The sequence below is a fragment of the Drosophila teissieri genome, chromosome 3R (assembly GCF_016746235.2).
Source record: "Drosophila teissieri strain GT53w chromosome 3R, Prin_Dtei_1.1, whole genome shotgun sequence".
Classification (NCBI taxonomy): Eukaryota; Metazoa; Arthropoda; class Insecta; order Diptera; family Drosophilidae; genus Drosophila; species Drosophila teissieri.
Genome location: NC_053032.1, coordinates 24,159,580 through 24,180,446, shown reverse-complemented (window position 1 = coordinate 24,180,446; position 20,867 = coordinate 24,159,580). Strand labels below are relative to the sequence as shown.

General features: G+C 46.1%; 1 protein-coding gene across 1 annotated transcript; it reads left to right on the top strand.

Moving 5' to 3' along the window:
- Positions 1-280: 280 nt before the first annotated feature.
- Positions 281-19,937, top strand: LOC122620025 (diacylglycerol kinase theta). Its single transcript, XM_043797292.1, is given in 18 exon segments — positions 281-586; positions 3,203-4,106; positions 10,370-10,449; positions 10,533-10,635; positions 10,962-11,068; positions 11,134-11,218; positions 11,283-11,483; positions 12,121-13,665; positions 14,141-14,425; positions 14,483-14,912; positions 14,976-15,297; positions 15,369-15,650; positions 15,652-15,814; positions 15,935-16,114; positions 16,968-17,253; positions 17,324-17,480; positions 17,546-17,653; positions 18,589-19,937. Coding segments are annotated over 17 exon segments (4,695 nt in total). The 5' UTR covers positions 281-586; positions 3,203-3,994; the 3' UTR covers positions 18,838-19,937.
- The last annotated feature ends 930 nt before the right edge of the window (positions 19,938-20,867 follow it).

Below are 20,867 nucleotides of genomic sequence, written 5' to 3'. Positions count from 1 at the left end.
TATATAAGATAATTTCAATTAGATATATTTTGTAACTGATTCAATTAGACATTTCGGTAAGTCATAAACGAAGGTAAGTTTTGGGTGTAAAAATAAATACGTTTCAGTAAGTACAATTTGTTTGTTAGCTTCAATAAAATCTTAATTTAAAATGAAGGTTGTTCTTTGGGCCAATTTCCTTCCTTAGCTTGGCCACATTTATTTTCGGGCCAAGTTGGCAGCTCGCCGACCAACAAATTGTTGATTTCATTTTTATTTGGGGGGCGGGCGCCAGAGAGCATCCTGCCTGCTAAGCGAGAGAGCGAGCTGGTTCTCTCTCACTAACGGGAGCTCCCCAAAATTTCCCCCTGTTTGTTGTTGGGCTCGCACGCACACAGGAATTTCGGCGAACTCAACACACTCACCGTCGAGCGAGAGGGCGCGATTGGGCCCACGGCGCGTGCGAGCGGGACGCAGCGAGAGCGCCAGGCGGAGCAGCGGCGAAGGCAGCGATAAAGGCGCTGCGCTGCGAGAAAGTTGCAGACCCGTCCGCAGAGCGCACCATCGTCTTCAGCGGAGCACACACAGCAGCTAGGTGTGCTCTTCCGTACGTAACGGTTGCGGATTTTCACTGGATTTCCATTTCCACATAGCCAGCACACAGGAAAATTCTCACACACTCGCAGCGGAAAAGTGCACAAACGGCGTGGAAAACTCGGGGGAAATCACGCTGAAAACTCGCGAAAAACTCGATTCAACTCGATTGCTGTGCGTGTGAAAATTTTCCATCCGGTGATGGAAAAAAAGTCTGAAGTGCGGCTAGAAAAGAAAAAACGAATGGAAAATCATCAGCAGCATCAGCAGTAGCATTAGCAGCATTAGTGGCAGTGTGAAAATTGAATGTGCAAAATTTTGCAGCTTCAAAAATGTATGGTACATAAAATTTCTCTCTCCAAAATCGCGAGTGTGTGTGTGCGCGTGAAAATTACGTTGTCATATGTGCCAAGTGCCAAGTGCCAAGAGTTTTCCAGGCCCAACTTTCCCAGGCGAAGGCAATGTTTTAACAAATTAACTCCTTCGTGTGATTAGCAATGAAAATGAAAAAAGACAAGGCCACACGCACTCCGTCCAGATACATATATATTCGCATATATATACCAATCAGATATATATATGTATATATGTGGTGGCAAGGAATCAAGCCGCGCCAGCAAAAGAAAGAAAGAAAAAAATTCTCTATCTATTGCGATTTGCTCATGCGGCCCGAAAAGAGCGAAGCGCGCAGCATTGGGTGGGAAAAGTGGGTGGTGGGTGGCAAGTCCAGAGGGGGCGGTGGTTGGGGCGGCAGTGGGCTGGGTGGGCGCCACCACGGCCCCAGTGGGTACGAAGTACGGCTGCTTTGTCTACAGTTGTAGAGTGTGTGTGTATACACAGCCTCTGAAATCTATATATCTCGCTTTTTTTGGGCCCCCCATTAGCATCCATAATTTTCCATTTTTTTTTTCTGCCGCTGCTGCTTCTCCCAGCCCAAAACAAAACAATAATTTCCCTAAGAAAAGCAAAGCCGCAAAGTTTTCATCACCCACCATGCCCCCGCGCAACTTGCCCCTCCCGTTCGTCGCATTTGTTGCAAAAATATTGCTCGTTGTGATTTATCCTTAAACTTGGCCACTTTCGTTGAACCGCTCCATCGTGGTGAAGTTGAGTTCGGGCGAGCAAGTGTGTGGTGGGTTCCAGAGTGCGCATGTCGCCAGGACATCGCCTGGTGGCCAGGATATATGGACACGGGAAACGGGTCCTGGACATTCCACGTCGTCAGGCTGGCTCCACACTCACAGTTGCGGTACAAATAATAGTACCGTCAAGTCCAAGTTCACAACTGATTCCTCAAGTTCGCAGTGCTCCTTCAGCTAGCAACTCCATTTATAGTATGTTCAAGCTTAGATGTTCCATGATTACTTTACTTTTTAAACTCAACTAATCTGTCTTAAATCATCATAACTATTTTAAATTTGTTGAGGGGTTTTTCTGCAGACATGAACAATGAGTTAAGATAAGTTATTCTATAGGGAACTAGAAATCCAACTAAAATAAGGGTTTGACGCAGTCATATCTTGTTATCCCAATAGATAGTTATAGTATTATGAGCTTGGGACATAATTTGATGGAAAATCAATGCTGAAAACATGTTAAGTCGCATTCACTAAATAAGGACCGAGATCCTTGCGCTCGAGGGCCATTATGCCGACCTTAACTTTGCGTATACACACAATGTGGATTTGTGCGCCTTCCGTTAGCTATCGTTTATTGTCATCAAGTTGAAAACTTCAAGTGTCGTTACCTTTGTTTCCGTCTATTATTAGGACCTGTATGATATAATGTTTGACTGGATTGTCCTTGGCCATACCCGCTGGCGGTGGGTGGCCCTTTTGGGTGGGAGTGGGGTGGTGCTGGGAAAGTGGGTGGCGGTGGTAATTGGTTCATTGCAGAACATGTTGCATACTTGAGGGCGCCGCAGCTATGGAAATTGATAGAATCGCCTTGGGTGGGGGAAACTGAAGCAATGCAGTTTGTTCTAGCTCCCTCTCTTTCTCTCTCTCCCACTCTCTCTCTCTTTCTCCTTTTCCTGTGGCTCCCTTTCTCTTTTCCCCAGCGGTACACGCTGTTGATATCATATTTTTGCCACTTCTATTATTATATTGATGTCTACTACTTTTTTATGATGCTCCAAGAATACTGGGAACTTTTTTACCCAACTCACCACGCATGACGCGTGCCTTCTCTCTCTCGCGCAGCCCACTCTCCCTCTCTCGCTCTCGCTAGCTTTCTCTTTCTCTCGCATTTCCCTGTGGAAACTCCCGCTCTTGTGGATTTTATTATCGGGAAACGTTTTCCTTTCATTTTTTGGCTCTGCTGTTTTTTCTTTTGGGGTGTGCGGCGCCCACGTATCAGCGCAGGAAAGCGGAAAGTGGAAAAGCAAAGGAACGAGCGAAGTCGAAGAAAAACATTTTCCGAGCTGCTGCTGCTGCGACTGTTCGTTTTCGGTAGTAGTAAAGTGAAGACCGCCCGCCGAGTGAAGTGTGCCTACGTGTGTGTCCGCGACTGTGTGCAGTGCTATATACAAAATTCAACTGGAATATACATACATATATGCGTATATTTCAAATGGCACACATAAATGCAGAAAATTTCTAGCAAGCAATTAACCAAATTTTTTGTTCAGTGCAGCGCCAGAAATTGTAAATAATTAAAACAGTTAAAAACTCACCACCAAAGAAAGTTATAAACGAAAACGCTTAGCCAAAACCAAAGATGCATGATAATGAATCCAAACAAATATGATACATAGCCAATATGTATATAGAAACTAGTAAGGATAAATAGAGTTCAAAAGCGAGGAATAACACCGATCCCGGCAAGCAAATGTCCGGATAAGGGAGCCGCTACCTGACCAATGGATGAAAATGCAGCCGTCGTCGCCGTCACTTTCGCCGTCGTCACTATCGCATCGCTTTTGTCAGCAGCAACAGGAAAAGTCGGAAAAGCATCAGCAGCACCAGGAGCAGCAGCACCAGCAGCAGGATCAGAAGGAGCAGTCCTGCCACGCCCACGCCAATCGAACGCCCTCGGTCGGTACGGCAGCGCTGCCTCAGCTGGCGTCGACGCCCGCACCGGCAGCAGCGGCCTAAGTCGCCAAACCGCCAGAATCCCACTTCGAAATAGCCCATCTACACAGCAGCAGGCGACATTGCAACTGCAACACACACTGCACTCGCAGCAGCCGCGATTACTGCTCATATAACTGCAACATCGAGAGACCTTGCCGCACAGAAAACTGCAACTGCAACAGCAAGTGCAACTGCAAGTGCAGCTGCAACAGGACGACGCACAAGGAACAACCCGCTACGCATAAGGCAAAGGGAATAGGGCAAAGGGCAGCACAAGGAGGCGCAGGATAGACCGGAAGCAGAAGAAGGACAGGAAGTGGGGCGGGCTGCGGACACAGGCAAACAAAATGGCGGATGGTGGGCATTCATTCGTGAAGAAGACATTTCATAAGCCAACATACTGTCACCACTGCTCGGATCTGCTCTGGGGCCTCATCCAGCAGGGATATATCTGCGAAGGTAAGCACCCAACTAGTACTTGACATCTTTTCAATGAGATCACAGGAAAATCTAACATCTTAAATCGGAATATATCTCTCAGAATAGACTTTTCTTCAATCTGTATTATTCTCTATAAAACTACATCTTTCCTGAAAAATTACCAATAGTGCACCTAAATTCCACTGAATTTGAGTTCGTCCATCAGTTCTCAATTCAGTCTCAAGTTGTAATTAATGAGCACTAAACAGAACCGAGAAAACGCAGCACGCAAATCATCGAACATCTTCAACGCCAGCGGCAGATGTAAAAATACATTTCGTCTAGTTTTGAAAATACTTTTTAAATTGCCATAAACTTGGAATGGAAATGCGGCCGCTGATGATGTCGATGAGGATGAGGCGAATGTGGGTACACAATCATGCACTTGCACTGAATAGAGAAACTAAGGCATCTTATCATAAAATTTTTATTTCTACAATTTAATTTTTTTAATTTGAATAGTATAAATTCTACAATTTTTTTGTAATATTATAAATGAACTTCAGGGAAAAGCATATCTTGACATTGAAAAGAAGATATGATATAGATAAATGAATAAGGCAATCTAGATAATCAGAACCAAAGATAAACCAATTGGCGTATGCGTTTTCCCTGTGAAACTAAACAAGTTCTCCTCGTGCAGAATGATCGGCAGACCCGACGTCATCGCCACATGACCAATGGGTCATCTACGCTTTGTGTGGATTCTACGGATCGTGTAGATTCTATACGAGTGTATCGTATAGATCGTATAGATTGTGTGCTCCGCCAGGGGCAGCATCCAGATCTGGTGTGTAGTATGGTATAGGGGCGGCATCATCGGGCTATTTGCGGCCGATAAGTGTGCGCGTTTGAACTTTTCCAAATTGTGCGGCTGTTGGCCGTGTCTGCCGTGACGTGAGCGGAGCGCCAACGACGTCATAGACAGCTCCGGTTCGCTGTGTGGATATACATATGTATGGGCTCGTCTATATGTACATATACATACATATGTGCCATTGCCATGGAAATCTATGAAACAGAGCACATCACTCGCCCAGCGCGATTCAAGTCGAATCGAAATGAATTCGCGGCAGGAACCAAATCGGATGCGGAATCCATCGAACTGAGGCCACCAGACTCTCCCAATGGGAAGTGTGTTAAGCGCCTGGCATCATGATGAATATTCTACGCTTTTCCTCTGTTTATTTGTGCAATTTTGTTCTCGGGATTTGTGGCTCTGGTTGTTGCTATTATTATAATTATCGCGATTAACGCCTGCCATTTTATGCGGCCTCAGTTGTTTACAGTTTGGCCACTTCGCAGTTTTCCAGTCTGTTCCTCAAAAACCATTCTTGTTGTCAATATTAGCACTATTAACACTCGCATTAGATGCAATGTGCTCATTTGCACTAAAATGGAACAAGCGAAATATAATCTATATTATTTCACTGCGTATGCATACTTACAGATTTTTAAATGTGCTTGTGTAATGAGTAATTTCATTGATCTTTTTAAGGTATGTGATTTACACAAGAAGCACTCGCAATAATTAAACATATATTGTGAAATGCCACAAATGTTTTTGAAAACAATCCACATACGATTCAGTCAGTAATGAATGCCCATTTATTGACCCAGCTGTTTACATATTTTTGGTCTTCTTAAGCGGACCATGGCTTGTTGTTCTGTGCACTTTAATGGCCATTGCGAGGGATCATAAAAGCTTGTATCTCTAAGTGAACAAAACGAGATTCCATAATTGCACTCACTCGCTTATTCCACCATATAGCTGCAATTTTGGCGAATTTATTATTGCCCGTCTGGCAGTCAAAAATGCCAAAATTCCCTCATTGTTTTCTTTGCACTTGCCTATGACATATTCAGTGCATTCTGGCGCTGTTTTAATGGCGACCAAAACATCCCATATTTATATTGAGCTGGCATACCATACACACATGTATGAGGAGTGTGGCAAATATGTACAGTGCGTGTTGCATACCCCCGGGCGTGCCGCTGCTTGGCCGCTCATTAAGCATACGCCGCGTTGGCCAGCCAAATGCAAATAGTGCAGAGGCGTCGCTTCTGAAGTGGGCAGATGATTCGAGCTGCCGTCATAAATGAGTTGCACATCCAATTGGACTCTAGATGGAGCTGGAGCTGCAGCTGCCCACGCACTTGGCCAGAAAAGTACCAGAAATAGAGCTCAGGCTCTCTGAATCTCTGAAACTCGAAAGTAGGTCAAATGCGAAATGCACTCTCCTACACTGTGCAAAACACACATACATATACACATATACACACAGATGCAGCGCAGGCCGCAGGCGAATTTTCAATTGGTTTTCCAGGGGAAGCGGAGAAGCGGACTGCAACAAGAGCAGCAGGTGCGCACCCAAATCAAATTGGATGCATGACCTGCGGAAGGGGAGTGAGTGTGTGGGTGAGTGTGGATAGTGGGTGGTTGGTAGGTTGGTTGGTTGCCTTAGCTTGGAATATCTACAAGCCGGCAGCTTGTAGCTTGTGCTGGTAGCCATGAACCATCCACCTCAATGCAACACCGAGCCCCAAACTCAAAGCAAAGCAACCCCATTCCCCACCGATCCGGATCCGAATCTGAATCCGAGTGAGGTGCCCCTGCCGATAGCAGCGAAGGGCTAAAAGTGCGTCATCAATGGCCGCCATGGAAAATGACGACGATGCCAGCGGAACCGAAAACCAAGTGGGGCGTGGGGGTGGTGAGGTGGTGGGGTGTGGGGCTGGCGTTTTTGGTATGGGGGTGATGAATGGAAGGGGGATTTGCCTTGTTAATTGCCTCGTTGTCGACGCTGTTCATTCATAACCAAAGTGAATGGAGAACAACGGCAGCAGCCACAAAGGGCAGCCCTTCGTAGCGATCAAAAAATACGCTATAACATGGTTCCTATACGTAATTAACAGTGTAATTATTAACGAAACTCATATTAAATGTAGATGTTTAACATAAAATAAATACATGCGTTGTAAATGGAATCCACAAAAAGTGATCTACTCACAGCCATTATCAATCATGCTGTGTACAGACCAAACACATCTGATGTTGTTATATACCCTGTTCACATAGAGTATAATAAACAGACTTTCGGGGTCGTCAGCTTGGCTGGATCATCGCACAGAACGGGGGAGTGGGGGAATGCGAAAGAGCGATAAAGAGGAAGGGCAATGCTGACGTTGCAGGCCAGCCGGAAAAAATCTCCAGTGGAAAGCACTTCCGACGCTAATGAAATCAAGCCAAGAACGATTAAATGTCGGTTAACCAGGGCAAAATACAGATTTAACACGTTTAAAACTGGTCTTACCTGGAATTAGGTGAATTAGGTTATGGGAAAACTTGCATCTTCCTCTTTCTAGGGTGGCTAAAAATATTTTGCAATTTGCTGGAGAAATAAAAATACACTTAGCTTACTTAATTTCAATCAGGAAAAGATTGCTGGCATATTGAATTAATATTCAAGTGTTCAAGTCATTGTGGTAGTTGGAGTGGAATAAAACTATGAACTGATGATGAACATCAGGTATTTAAAGTACATTTGCAAGCTTTGACCCACTTTTCTCGCTGTGCAGAGACATTTCGGAGATTTTGATTTATGCGTGTTTGATATGCGTCATCCAACTGTCTCTTTGCAAATGTGTTCATGTGTGCGCTTATTTATTATTAAGCATGTCCAGCTATTTTTAATTCAAGGAGTTCTTCTTCTTCCTTAGCCTCTCTTCCTGCTTTTGGCATGTATAAGTGTGAGTGTGTGTGTGTATTTTGGCTACACCTCAATTGAATTGTATAACTCTCCTCTGGGCAAATATCAATTTTAATTGTGCTTCCTCTTCACGCACTACGCATGTCAACTTGTGCGTATTCAATTGTCCCTAACCTCCAACTCCTCTCCTCCTCCGCCGTTTTGTCCTCCTGCTTCGTCCTTTTCCCACGCATGCATGTGTATTGGTGTGTGCTTTAAATTTGGCTTTATGCTGCTGCTTCTTGTTCTGCTTCTTCTTCATTCTCCTTTGTTATTCTTGGTTTTGTTGCTTTGGGCGAAGGGAAAAAGGAAATGCGAAGAGAAGCAAAAGTAAAAGTGTGTTGAGTTTCCAACCCAAAATTTCCCCACACACACACACACACACACACACAAGGCAAGCAGAAAGAAAAGCATTTCGAAAATTTCCCCATGCGTTGGCATCGCTATTTGTCTGCTTATGCTTATCTACACAAAAAACGGTAGAAGGAGGAAGAGAGAGAGCGAGAGAAAGCACACAAAATTTGCTGGTATACATAATGCAGGCATGCAACAAAGTGGAAAGTACCGAAAACGGGAAAAAATACACCGATTTCAAGCGCTGACCCACAGGGCGTATACATGCTCAGCTGTTGCTTCTGCAATACCACCACCACCCAACCACCCAGCCACCCATCGCACGTGCAACAAAACAACAACAGTTTGAAGAAAGTCACAAGGAAAAGCCTCGGATAGAGCGAGACAGCTGGCTGGGCGAACTACAGTTATGTTCTGCATTCGCAACTGCAGCGAGCGTCACGTTTGTCCTTCTCCATCTCTCTTCTTCGCTCTGCTTGCACTGCTTGACGACTGCCCGCTGTTTTATTTATAAAACGGGCCAAAAACTAAAGCACATTCACGAGTTCATTCATGACGTCAGCACTGCGCCTCAGGTCAGCGGCCTAGTTTTCAGCTTTCTCTCTTTTCCCAACCGCCGAACGCCAAACGCAAACCACCCAGCGCCCCCGTGCCACTCCCCCTCTGCACACACAGCGATAATTATGCATTTACATACACACGAACGCAGCAAGTGTTTGTTTGTGTACACCGCCCCGACTTTTGTCTATGTGTAAATACAACTTTTACGGCGGGCTAAAAATAGAACTATGATATCTATGTTAAGATTGCTGCACACAAAACGAGAGCATAAATGCATACGTTTTGTTGTGGCAGAAGGGGAAGTAGTACGTTTTCATTTTTGGCTGGTATCATGCAAAAAGGTGCCATGCCTTGGGACTTTAAAATATATGTATTATACATTTATTTTAACTGTCATATAAAGGCTCAGAAACTTGATCTTTTGTGAAGTAAAAGATATGTAAATATATACTCAATTTAGAAAACATGATTGTGCACTGCTTTGCCCTTTCTCAAAAGTGGTTCCAATTTCATCATATCACAAAAATTTCCCATATCTGTTCCAAAAACATCTTATGTACATCCTTCTGTGCATTGTGGGGTTAACTGTTAGTCCAGGTGCTAGGGGGAACGGGATGGCTAGAGAGCGGGCTTAGCTATCTGGCACAAGTGAGAGAGGGAGATTAGCAGTCGGGCTTTGTGCAGTGTGCCCCCCTCCCCCACTCGTCCCGCTACTCACGCTGGTTCCATTACCTTGGCCACTTAGCTCAGAGCTTGCCACTTGCGTCGCCCCCTGCCACGCCCCTCTGGCGCCCTGCGGGCAACTTCAATGAATGTGCCGTCGTCCGTGAACTCGGCAACTATGAATGGCATGCAGGCTACCAATGACGCGGTGACTTTGCGGTTGCACGCAGCGGTGGAGCGCAAGGGGGGTCCCAGGGGCCCATTTAGCACGCAGTTCGCTCACAGGGCTGAAAACTATCTATCAGAAATCACTTGTTTTACCGTTTTCTGTGCAAATATATCATTTGAAGGAATTACTACAATTTCTATTAACCTATAAGCAATCCTGTTTTATGGAATATTATATATAAATTTTCCTGTAGAGCATAAAGTTCTAAAAATATTTAAATGACTAAAAATTAAGCTATTCAAATGTAAACTGTACGCAATATTTTCATATATTTCTGATAGCGAAGGATATTACGTATACGCAATACATTCATCTATTTCTGATATTGAAGGATATTAGGTATTCAATATAATTTCATATATTTCTGATATGGAAGGATATTACGTATACGTAATATTTTTATATATTTCTGATATCGAACGATATTACGTATACGCAATACATTCATATATTTCTGATATTGAAGGATATTAGGTATTCAATATACTTTCATATATTTCTGATATGGAAGGATATTACGTATACGCAATATTTTCATATATTTCTGATATTGAATGATATTACGTATACGCAGTGTTACAACAGCCAGTTCCCTTTAGAAAAGCACCCGACATTGTGATCTCATTGAAATAACTTCTGAACTTCTGCCAGCACATTGCATAACCACATATCTCCTCCACTTTCAGTTTGCAACTTTATCATTCACGAACGATGTGTCAGCAGCGTGGTAACGCCCTGTTCCGGCATCGCTCCATGTATTATAAAGGTACGTAGCCGTAGCCGGCGGTGGAGCTCGCATTCACAATTCAGAACGAATATAGCTGTCATGTGTCATTCCATTCCGCACAGAATCCCGTTGCCCATTGTTGGTCCGAGCCAACTCATCACAAGAGAAAATTCTGCACAGTTTGCCGTAAGCGATTGGATGAAACGCCAGCGGTGCATTGTTTAGGTAAGTGACAGAATATATACATCAGTCCACTGTCCTCCTTTTTTTGCTCCCTCTGTGATAATGGCTTTCGCAGCAGTCGTTTTCCGTGTCAGTCACTTCTGTTCACCTGCGATCCATTGTTCCAAGTCATCAAGCGCATTTTGTTCTATATAGACACATACCTTAACCTCATAACATACCAATTTTCATGAGGTGTTGCCATAAAAGTATGCTACGTTTTGTGTCACATCGGTTAAGAATCATTGCACATTAGTCAGCCAGTTTTTAGGATACCTAATTGTTTATATCTAGAGATGCCACATATCTAATAATATATCTCTTCGCAGTCTGCGAATATTTCGCGCATATTGAGTGCCAAGATTTTGCCGTGCCCGATTGCACCGAGAATGCCACGTATGTGCCGGGCAAGGAGCTGCTTAATGTGAAGCATCAGGTGAGTGCAAAGGCCGCTCTGGCGAGGATCGGCAATGGATAATGGAGTATTTTGTCCAATTACAGCATCACTGGCGAGAGGGCAATCTTCCATCAACGTCCAAATGCGCTTACTGCAAGAAAACCTGTTGGTCCTCGGAATGTCTCACTGGTAAATGACTTTAGTTAATTATAAATCATATAAATATTTATTAATGCTGCAACTTTATGAACAGGCTATCGCTGCGAGTGGTGTGGCATGACGACCCATGCCGGATGTCGCATGTACCTGCCAACCGAATGTAATTTTGGTATTCTACAACCTATCTACTTACCTCCGCACTCAGTCTCGATTCCGCGCACCGAGGTGCCCATCGAGGCCATCATCGGCGTCCAGGTCAAATCGAAGACTTCGCTCGTGCGCGACTACTCGTGTCGTAAGTACATTGTCCTGATCCTGCAGGATCTACTGGCATCCCAGATATGACTGGCCCTATCAAAACCAAAATCCTAATCAGCCAGGACCTACACTGATAATAATCCTGTTAATGATGCCTTTTAAAATCAGCTAAGCTGATTTTTATCGAGATCATTAGTTTCCCGATTGAGGAAGCATAACTAAGATATTGGTTTGAAGGTGGCTTTATTTCTCAGTGTAGGCCGGCGCACTCACCCTCTATAGCGATGTAGCAATACTCACCCACTCCCCCCAAAAAGTTGCTATCGATGTTGTGTTGTGTGCACACTCCGATCACTGAAAAAAAAATATAAAAAAACCGAAACTAGAACAAGAACTCCAACGATCAGATACCACATCGCTCCAGCTCATTCAGATCATGGCAGACCATCACTCTATCTATCTATCTATCAATCTATCTATCTATCACTCCACCAATCCCACCGACGATTTTCCTCGATTCTCCCAATACTTTTTTGATTTTTGATTTAGTTTCCGTTGTGTTTTTTCTTTTCTTTTCTTTTTCTCTTTTGGGTTTTATGGATACGTTTTATATGCGTTTTCGGTTGATTGATGATGTGTCTATCTATGTGTGTGTGTGGGCGCGCCACCGGCAGCCAGTCCGGATTTGAGCTGCCCAATTCCGGGCGCCGGATCGGGTTCGCTATCGGGCCTGGGCCTGAAGGAGCTGCTCGAGCTCCACAGGCAAAGGCTCGAGCAATCGAAACAACATTTTCTCCTTTCCACGCCGCCCACGCCCACCTCCTGTGGCTCCATCTCGCTGTGCCACTCACCCACGCCCTCCTCACTGACAGTCGGCGAGACGAGCAACGAGGCGGAGCAAGATTGCGACCGGGAGCGAGATCAGGATCAGCCGGAGGATGAGCCCGAGGAGGAGAACACGGAGCAGGACAGCGCCCTGCAGCTGACCACCACCTCCACGTCGAATGTGATGGGCAATCTGCAGAAGTCGCCCTCGGCCAACTCCTCGCTGCACCTGCTCTACACGAATCTCTTTCGGAAACTGGGCCAGGGCAAGCGGAGGCGGAAAAGGGGCTCCAGCGGCGGCGGCCTCTCGCCCAGCGAAGATGAAGACGATGTGGACGGCGGTGTCTGTGATATAAGCGGTGGCGATCTGAGCGATGACTACGACCACTGCGACGTCGCCCTGCGACGGCGATCCCTGCGCAGCCGACAGCCGCGGGACGTCAGCGAGACGGACTACCACGGGGATGCCGAGGCGGAGGCGGAGGGCGAGACGGTGCCGCGGGAAAGCTGCTACGAGACCTCGGACACGGGCGGCGAGCTGACCAATACGGATGACCTCGACAGCAGCCTCAATCTGATCAGCAACCTTAGCTATAATAGTAGTAATAATAGCAATGCCTCCAATGTTCCTGGTGGAGCAAGTGCAACCGCCGCCAGGAACACCGCCAACGCCACCACCCTCACCACCACTGCCCCGGTAAAGTCCGGACATGCCTTGAGCGTCCAGGGCGGACGCCAGCAACCCAAGACTGGGGCTCTGGCCCAAATCAAGCCCAAGCCCAAACCCATACTCATGCCCAAGCACAAGGCGCAGGGCAAGGGCGGCTCCCTCAGCTCGCCGCTGTCCAACTCCAATTCGAGTGACTGCTCCTCGGCCTCGCCCTCTGCCCCGGCCACGCTGCTGCAGCTGTCGCCGGTGGGCAGGAGCAAGTCCTTCCAGGAGTCGGCGGCCATTACGGCTGTGTCGCGCTATAAGAAGTACGGACGCGGCTTGTTCCAGCGCCGACGCTCGAAGAGATCGCCCAAGAATGCGGTCGGTGTGGGCGGCAAAAGCAATTACAGCCTGGACCGGCTGTCGCAGAATATCGAGATCACCATTCAGGACGAGGATGGCAACTACCATCCGTACGACGACAACTATCACATGCTGGCCGGGCGACTGGACGCCACCGATGTGGACGACGATGTGGGCTTCGATGATCTCTACCTGGACGACCGGCCGAGCGGGGCCAGTGATGATGTGGCCTTTGCCGGCGACATCAGCGACGGCGGGGCCAGCAGTCGATCGAGGGCCAGTGACGCCAGCGATGGCCATGTCCTGGGCCGACTGCTCCGCCAGGTGCGGCAGGGCCTCTCCGTCGGCTGGCGCAAGCCGCGCTACCAGAAGCGCAGAGGTGACTAGCCAACCGTACTCCTTTCACTTCTTTCTCTCTCTCTCTCTCTATTTGTCTTTGTCTCAGTCCCTGCTAACCGAAAGGATCTGGGTTTCCAAAGGACCTCAGTTTGCGCTAACCACTATGTTTTGGTTTTTGTTTTGGTTGACCCGTCCCCCGTTTTCTGTTGAACCACTTGGCCATAACCCACTAATCGCTAACCATCGAACCACTAATCATCCGCACCATTCCGCCCCACATTGCAATGCCACTAATCATTAACACCGACATAACCGCATGAGTAATCCTCGGAAGATTATGTATTAAATATATTTGAGATAATTAACCTTTTTAAAAGAGATATAGTTTAATGCACATTTTTCCGAGCGTAGCTAAGTATCTAACACCAGGCCAAGGCCGCTTTTGTTGCTACTAAACAATGTGTGTCCCAGTGAGGATCCGAGCAGTCACTGACCCACGTTTCTGTGATCCCCAGCACGCAGCATATCCGAGGAGTTCAGCAGCGGCGACACACCCCGTTTCAAGGACGAGGAGTCGGCCAGCAAAGCCGAATCGGGACATGGACCCAGCAGCGGTGGTGCTGGTGGCGGAGGCGGCGGATGTGGCGGAGCTGGTGGCTCATCCGCAGCTGGTGCCTCGGCATCGGTTGCAGGTGGCTCCTCTGGTCACTATAGACCCGATTCCGGTTCCGGCCACAAGTCGGATAAGTCGGAGAAGGATCGCGAGAAGAAGGAGAAGGAGCGCGAGGAAAAGGACATAGGTGCGCATAGAGTTCTGGAATAGGGAAACCCAAAACATAAACTTCTATCACCCACAGAGATGATCAAGGTGTTCGATGGCAACAACTCATTCCGACGCCAGCAGTACCGCGTGATCATCGTGCAGCGCACCTATACGCTGGAGCAGCTGCTGACCACCGCTCTGCGGGCATTCCACATCACGCGCGATCCGCAGGCCTTCTATCTGACCGATCTGTACGCACCCGCCGGCATGGAGGACACTCCCATGCTCGATCCCACGCCCGTGCTCAACCTGGTGCACCTGGAGGGCAAGCGACCGGCCATATACCTACGGTTCCACGACCGCGATCGTGGCCATGTGCGCGTCTACCCCGGCAAGCTGCAGTGCTCGATGCTGGAGGATCCCTATGTCAGTGTTCCTGTAGATAATAGCACAGTTATTAAGGATTTGATACGCGATGCCCTGGACAAGTTCGGGCTGCAGGATAACCAGATTCAGGACTACCGGTAAGTTGTCGGATATGGTTGGATTCCAAACCACACTTAATCCATATCCATAATCCTCGCCAGGTGCTCGGAAGTGTTGCTCGATCGCGGCGTGACCGAACGCATTTTGTCGTGGAACGAAAGGCCCTGGGATATTATGAAGCAGCTGGGCAAGGACTCCATTCGCCAGATGGAGCTCATGCGGTTCTACATGCAGCACAAGCAGGATCCGCATGGTCCCAATATCGCGCTGTTCGTGGGCAATCTGCCCACCGGTCTCTCGCAGCGCAACTACGAGCAGATCCTCAACAAGTACGTAACCGACGAGAACAAGTTCATCAGCATCGGACCCATCTACTACGAGTATGGCTCGGTAGTGCTCACCTTTGAGGACTCCATGAAGGCGGTGGGTATCTGAGAATATAGCAATGCCCAAGTGTCACCCAACTAATGGGATGTGGGATGTATTGCTTGCAGGTTCGCGCCTTCTACAATCTCCGCGAGACCATCATCGAGGACAAGAAACTGCTGGTACTGCTCCTGCCGAACATCGAGCCCAGCATGGTGCCCTCCGATGTGCGACCACTGCTGGTCTTTGTCAATGTTAAGTCCGGCGGCTGCCAGGGATTGGAGCTGATCTCCAGCTTCAGGAAACTGCTGAATCCCTACCAGGTTTTCGATCTGGATAATGGCGGTCCTTTGCCCGGGTACGTTCAACATATACACCTGTTTATGTATCACCCACTTATCTTCGTTGTGTCCATCTACTCTTAGTTTGTATGTATTCCGGCAAATAACCAACTACAAGATTCTGGTTTGCGGCGGAGATGGCACCATTGGTTGGGTGCTGCAGTGCCTGGACAATGTAGGCCAGGACTCGGAGTGCTCCAGCCCACCGTGCGCCATTGTTCCACTGGGAACAGGTAAGTGACAGCCACATAAACCACCTTCTATCCCAGAAAAACTAGTATGATTTCTAATGCATATGTATCATATCATACATTTTGAAATCCATTAACTTTTCCCATCGAAATCCCCTCAAGGCAACGACTTGGCTCGCGTTTTGTGCTGGGGCTCCGGCTACACCGGCGGTGAGGATCCGCTGAATCTGCTGCGCGACGTCATCGAGGCGGAGGAGATAAGGCTGGACCGCTGGACGGTTGTCTTCCATCCGGAGGACAAGCCCGAAGAGCCGGCCATGAAGGCGCCCTCGCAAACAACCGGTAAGAAGAAGAAGGCACACCAAGCACACCTATCGCAATCGCAACAAACCAATCAGCATCATCAATTACCGGCTCTGACATCGAGTGATATATCAGGTCATTTGGTGTTTTCAAAACTTCGTTCGTGTGTTCTTTCTCTACGTTACATACTCGTAAACCCGTCTAGTGTCTAACCCTTCAAGAATCCGATCCAGTGTATCCCAGTTTCCCAGTCCTTGACCACGACCCCGAACCTTATAATTTGTGTTGTGATTAAACCTGTGCTTTGACTAAATCCCGGATTCGGCTGTAATATTCCGCTGATTATACGCAAACCAAGAATATAGATATTCAAGGCTGTACAAATGTAGCATATGTAAATTTCAAAAGCTATCCTTTGACTAACTTGTTTTTGAGAGATGTATCCGAACTTTACTTGGTAATAATTTGTAGCTGCAGGAACAGAGATTCTTAACACTCCCTCTATAAATATTTAATAGAACAAAACTATGTCAACTATATAACGCTTAGTGGTTCAAGATATATAAAATGCACAGAAATAAAGTCTTTCCCTAAGATACCCAAAAAAAAACCCATTATGTAAACCACAAACCCAGTTTGGTATCTGATGAGAAATGCTGTTTAGTTTCGATGTGTAAAAAATATCCTTGTAGGGATTTGCATGTCACAAACGCCAGGTAAGGTAAACCAGCTCAGACACTACAAGGTTCAACCATTAATTAGGTAAATTAAGCCATGGATATATTATCAACCTCGATGTTGTCAGTTAAATATTTGGTGTCCTGTGTGTCGATGTTTGATCCAAGTAATGTGTAAACCAAAGATGACTAAACGATCTTGGCGTTCCATTCAGGTGGCGCCCAAAACGAGGATAACTCTCAGATCTTCGTGATGAACAACTACTTTGGCATTGGAATAGATGCGGACCTCTGCCTGGACTTCCACAATGCGCGTGAGGAGAATCCCAATCAGTTCAATTCGCGGCTGCGCAACAAGGGCTACTACGTGAAGATGGGACTGCGCAAGATCGTGGGTCGCAAGGCTGTCAAGGATCTGCAGAAGGAACTGCGCCTGGAGGTCGATGGCAAGATTGTCGAACTGCCACCCGTCGATGGCATCATCATCTTGAACATTTTAAGGTACATACGGTTTCATTTAAATCTTACATTCAATGCAATGCATGCTAATACCTTTTATATCCATTTCCAGCTGGGGCAGCGGTGCCAATCCCTGGGGTCCCGACAAGGACGACCAGTTCTCAACGCCCAACCATTACGATGGCATGTTGGAGGTGGTCGGTGTGACGGGCGTGGTCCACTTGGGTCAGATCCAATCCGGAATTCGTACAGCCATGCGCATAGCTCAGGTAAGCACTAGATGCTTTGCTTTCGATTAGACACCATATAATTAATGTATGAATTTTAACTCCAGGGTGGTCACATCAAGATACACTTGAATACCGATATGCCCGTCCAGGTGGACGGTGAGCCCTGGATCCAGAGTCCCGGCGATGTGGTCGTCCTGAAGTCGGCCCTCAAGGTAAGTGTGTTTTTTTTCGGATTGGATTTGGCCTCCACTTAGCCGATTCCCTGCATGTATCTGATGTTTCTTTGTTCTATGGCATGCTGGCTTCTTACAACATATCTCATTTCATATTTAAGTTAACACAGACAAAGCATCTAAGTTCACGTCTAAAACAAAGCTGTTCTTACCTATTTATTGAATATTTCGAGGGCAACACGTTTGGTTTTCCATTCATTTCAATTATTACACCCTTTAACAAGAACTAACTTAGTGAAAATCCACAGAGCTTACAAGACAGTTGAAATTTAGACATAAGTCAAACTTATAGGCACGAGAAAAGGAACCGCAATTCGGATATAATACTGGGAATGCCTGTTGCTTTATTTCCTTAGTGCATTGGAGACGAAAAGTAATTGTTAATAACGAAAATATGATGACAATCGGTACTAGTAAATACTGGAAACCTAGAGCGATATTCATTTTAGCCAAATTAAAAATTGCAAACGACAATGAACAAATATAACTCATTTAAACGAATCCGATTGTCATCGAACTTGAAGCAATGTAACATTTTGTCTGCGTGTGCGTTGGATATGCGTGTTTTGTATGTTAACTTTGTAATTTGTCCCTTGGTAAATCCCGTCCCTTGTGTCGTAATTAATTAATAGAGCACACACCAATTGAAACACCCCGAGCCACCCCCCTCTAACCATGTAAAATAGCCACGTTTTTTCTGCATTTTTCATTTGTTGATGGCAGCTCAAAAGATTAAAAAAAAAAACAAAAAAAGAAATATATATATATATAAAAAAATAATTGAAAAACTAATGAAATCGGCAAAAGAAGAACTGTATGTAGCGTTCTAAAATGTTTCTCTGTTTGATGTGCGTGTGATGTGCCTGTGTGTATGTCGGATTTGACCATGTGTGTGTTTTACGCTATATATTTAGGCCACCATGCTGAAGAAAACGAAGAGTAAGCGCCGCCTCACCGAGCCTCATATCTCGCCGGCGGTTCTGAGCCTTTCAGTGGCTCAACAGGGTTCCGGATCGGGATCCGTATCTGCATCGGGATCCCCGCAGTCCCAGTCGCAGCAGCAACTGCAGCAGCAGCAGCAGCAACAACAGCAGCAGCAGCTGGCCGAGAATGGGGAGAAGGAGGCGTCGATGACTCTACCTGCCGGCTTTGGCAGCACCTAGAGCTTGGCTACCGGCCTGCGATATTGGTTCTCCTGTTTCAACCCATAAAAACCAGATAGTCAGATACATAACTCTATAATCCCTCAGAAAAGTAACCCATAACAGATCAGCAGAGAAAATGGCCAAATTGTAACCAGAAAATCGAATATTTAAACAAGAGCAAAACTCCAATGCGCAAGCAAATTAACTTTTATCTTCCAAAAGCGAGAAATAGCATTAACAAGCAAACAAAAAGTAAAAAAGTTTAAAGTTAAAAAACAAATAGCTGTAAATAAAAGTTGGTGCTGTCAAGCTCCAAGTACTTTGAACCACCACCCAAGATGAAACACACACCACCCACCAACCAACCAAAGAACCACCCACTGCACAAGAAAACTGTGACCACCGCTGTTGAACTTGAACTTAGCCAACTGAAGCCACCACTATCCACCTCAGTACACCACGCCACACACACGAACACACCACACCGCAAGCCACAGCGCCTAGAAGTTGACTACAACATTTTTAATTAATTTTTATGCGATAATTTTCTTTGATTTCCCCGCTAGGAGGAACTTGATCGAATTTGGTTCCATTTCCATTTATTCCGTTTCCGTTCCGTTTCTCAACTGCAAGCTTGCGTAATCCATCATTCAGTATCGAAATATCTATAACCGAAACCATTTTGTTGATTGAGTTCCGTTGCATTTTGCCTGATTTCTCAGCTAGCTTTTGAAGCACTTATAACGAATCTAAGCTAAGGCAAACGAAATTTATTTCCTTTACGTTAACGCTCTATTTTCTTACTCTCTTTTTCTCTCCAACCAAAATGAAAATACACTAAATCACACGAATACCAAACAAATGCTACAACTGATATCTATAAAAATTCGATTACTCTAACTAATTAATGCACCGGACGCTTAAATTTGAAAAACTTTCTCTATCTCTCTCTTTAAATACCACCGTTAAAAATGAATAATGTCAAATGAATACCGTTAACCGCAGGCCACCATGTTGAAAAAGAACAAGCTGAAAATGAAACGCCGGAACACGGAACCCACCATGATGGTGGCCGGCTCGGCCGCCCCCCCACTGTCCCTGGCCCTACCGCCCAGCGTGGGCGAAGTGGGCGTGGCTGGGGAGGGCGCCGAGGGCGACGGCGGTACGAACAACACGGATTTCTGAATATGGTACAGCGAGCGTCTGATTTAACGTGCTAATTCCAGCGCAGAACCAAACTGCATCCCACAACCCACACAGACCACAGACCCACCCACCCGCGAAAAGCCCACCCGATCCCCCCACCCAATAGCAAAAGCAGCAGCAGAAGAAGCAAAAGGAGCAGGAGCAGAAGCAAAAGCAGAAGCAGAAGCCACTAGCCATCTCAGCAGTCCATAGTCCAACACTGAACACCAAAAACACCAACAAAATAACCAAAGAGCTGGCAACTCGAAAATCAAAAGCTGTAATCAAAATTACATGTATAAAGTGCCCAGTCCACGGTATTAGATCGGATTAGATGAAAGATGATCAGTTAAGCAGCTCAGCGAACCCGGCCGCCTTTCCACGGTCTGAAATCAGTACGTTAAACTCAAACAGCTCGAACCAACACTGTCCGCCCGCCATTTGCGATTTTGGAGAATGTAGAAAGCAGCAAGATGCGCAAAGGGCAGACATGAAACTAATCCAACTCAAATGTTAAACAATAGTGGGTATTTATAGTAAAGAAAAGAGATTTAATTCAAAGAAACACTCAGCAATAGTCTGGCCAAGTTGTATCAAATTCAAGTTCAATTATGTTCCTTCTCGTTTTGTTCCTATGTAAGCGACAGCAGAAACCGATTAGTGATACCGTTAAACAGAGAGAAGCGCAAGCAGTAGTGCAAAAGAAACAGGGAGAATGAAACAGAAAACAAAATGGAGGAGTAAAGCTAAAGCTAGAGAAACCCAAGAAAACAAAACAAAAAGTACAAAATTGTTGAAAATTGTTTGTTATAACTAAATGAAATCGCGTTGAAACCAAGTAAGCACACCCGAATTACGACAAA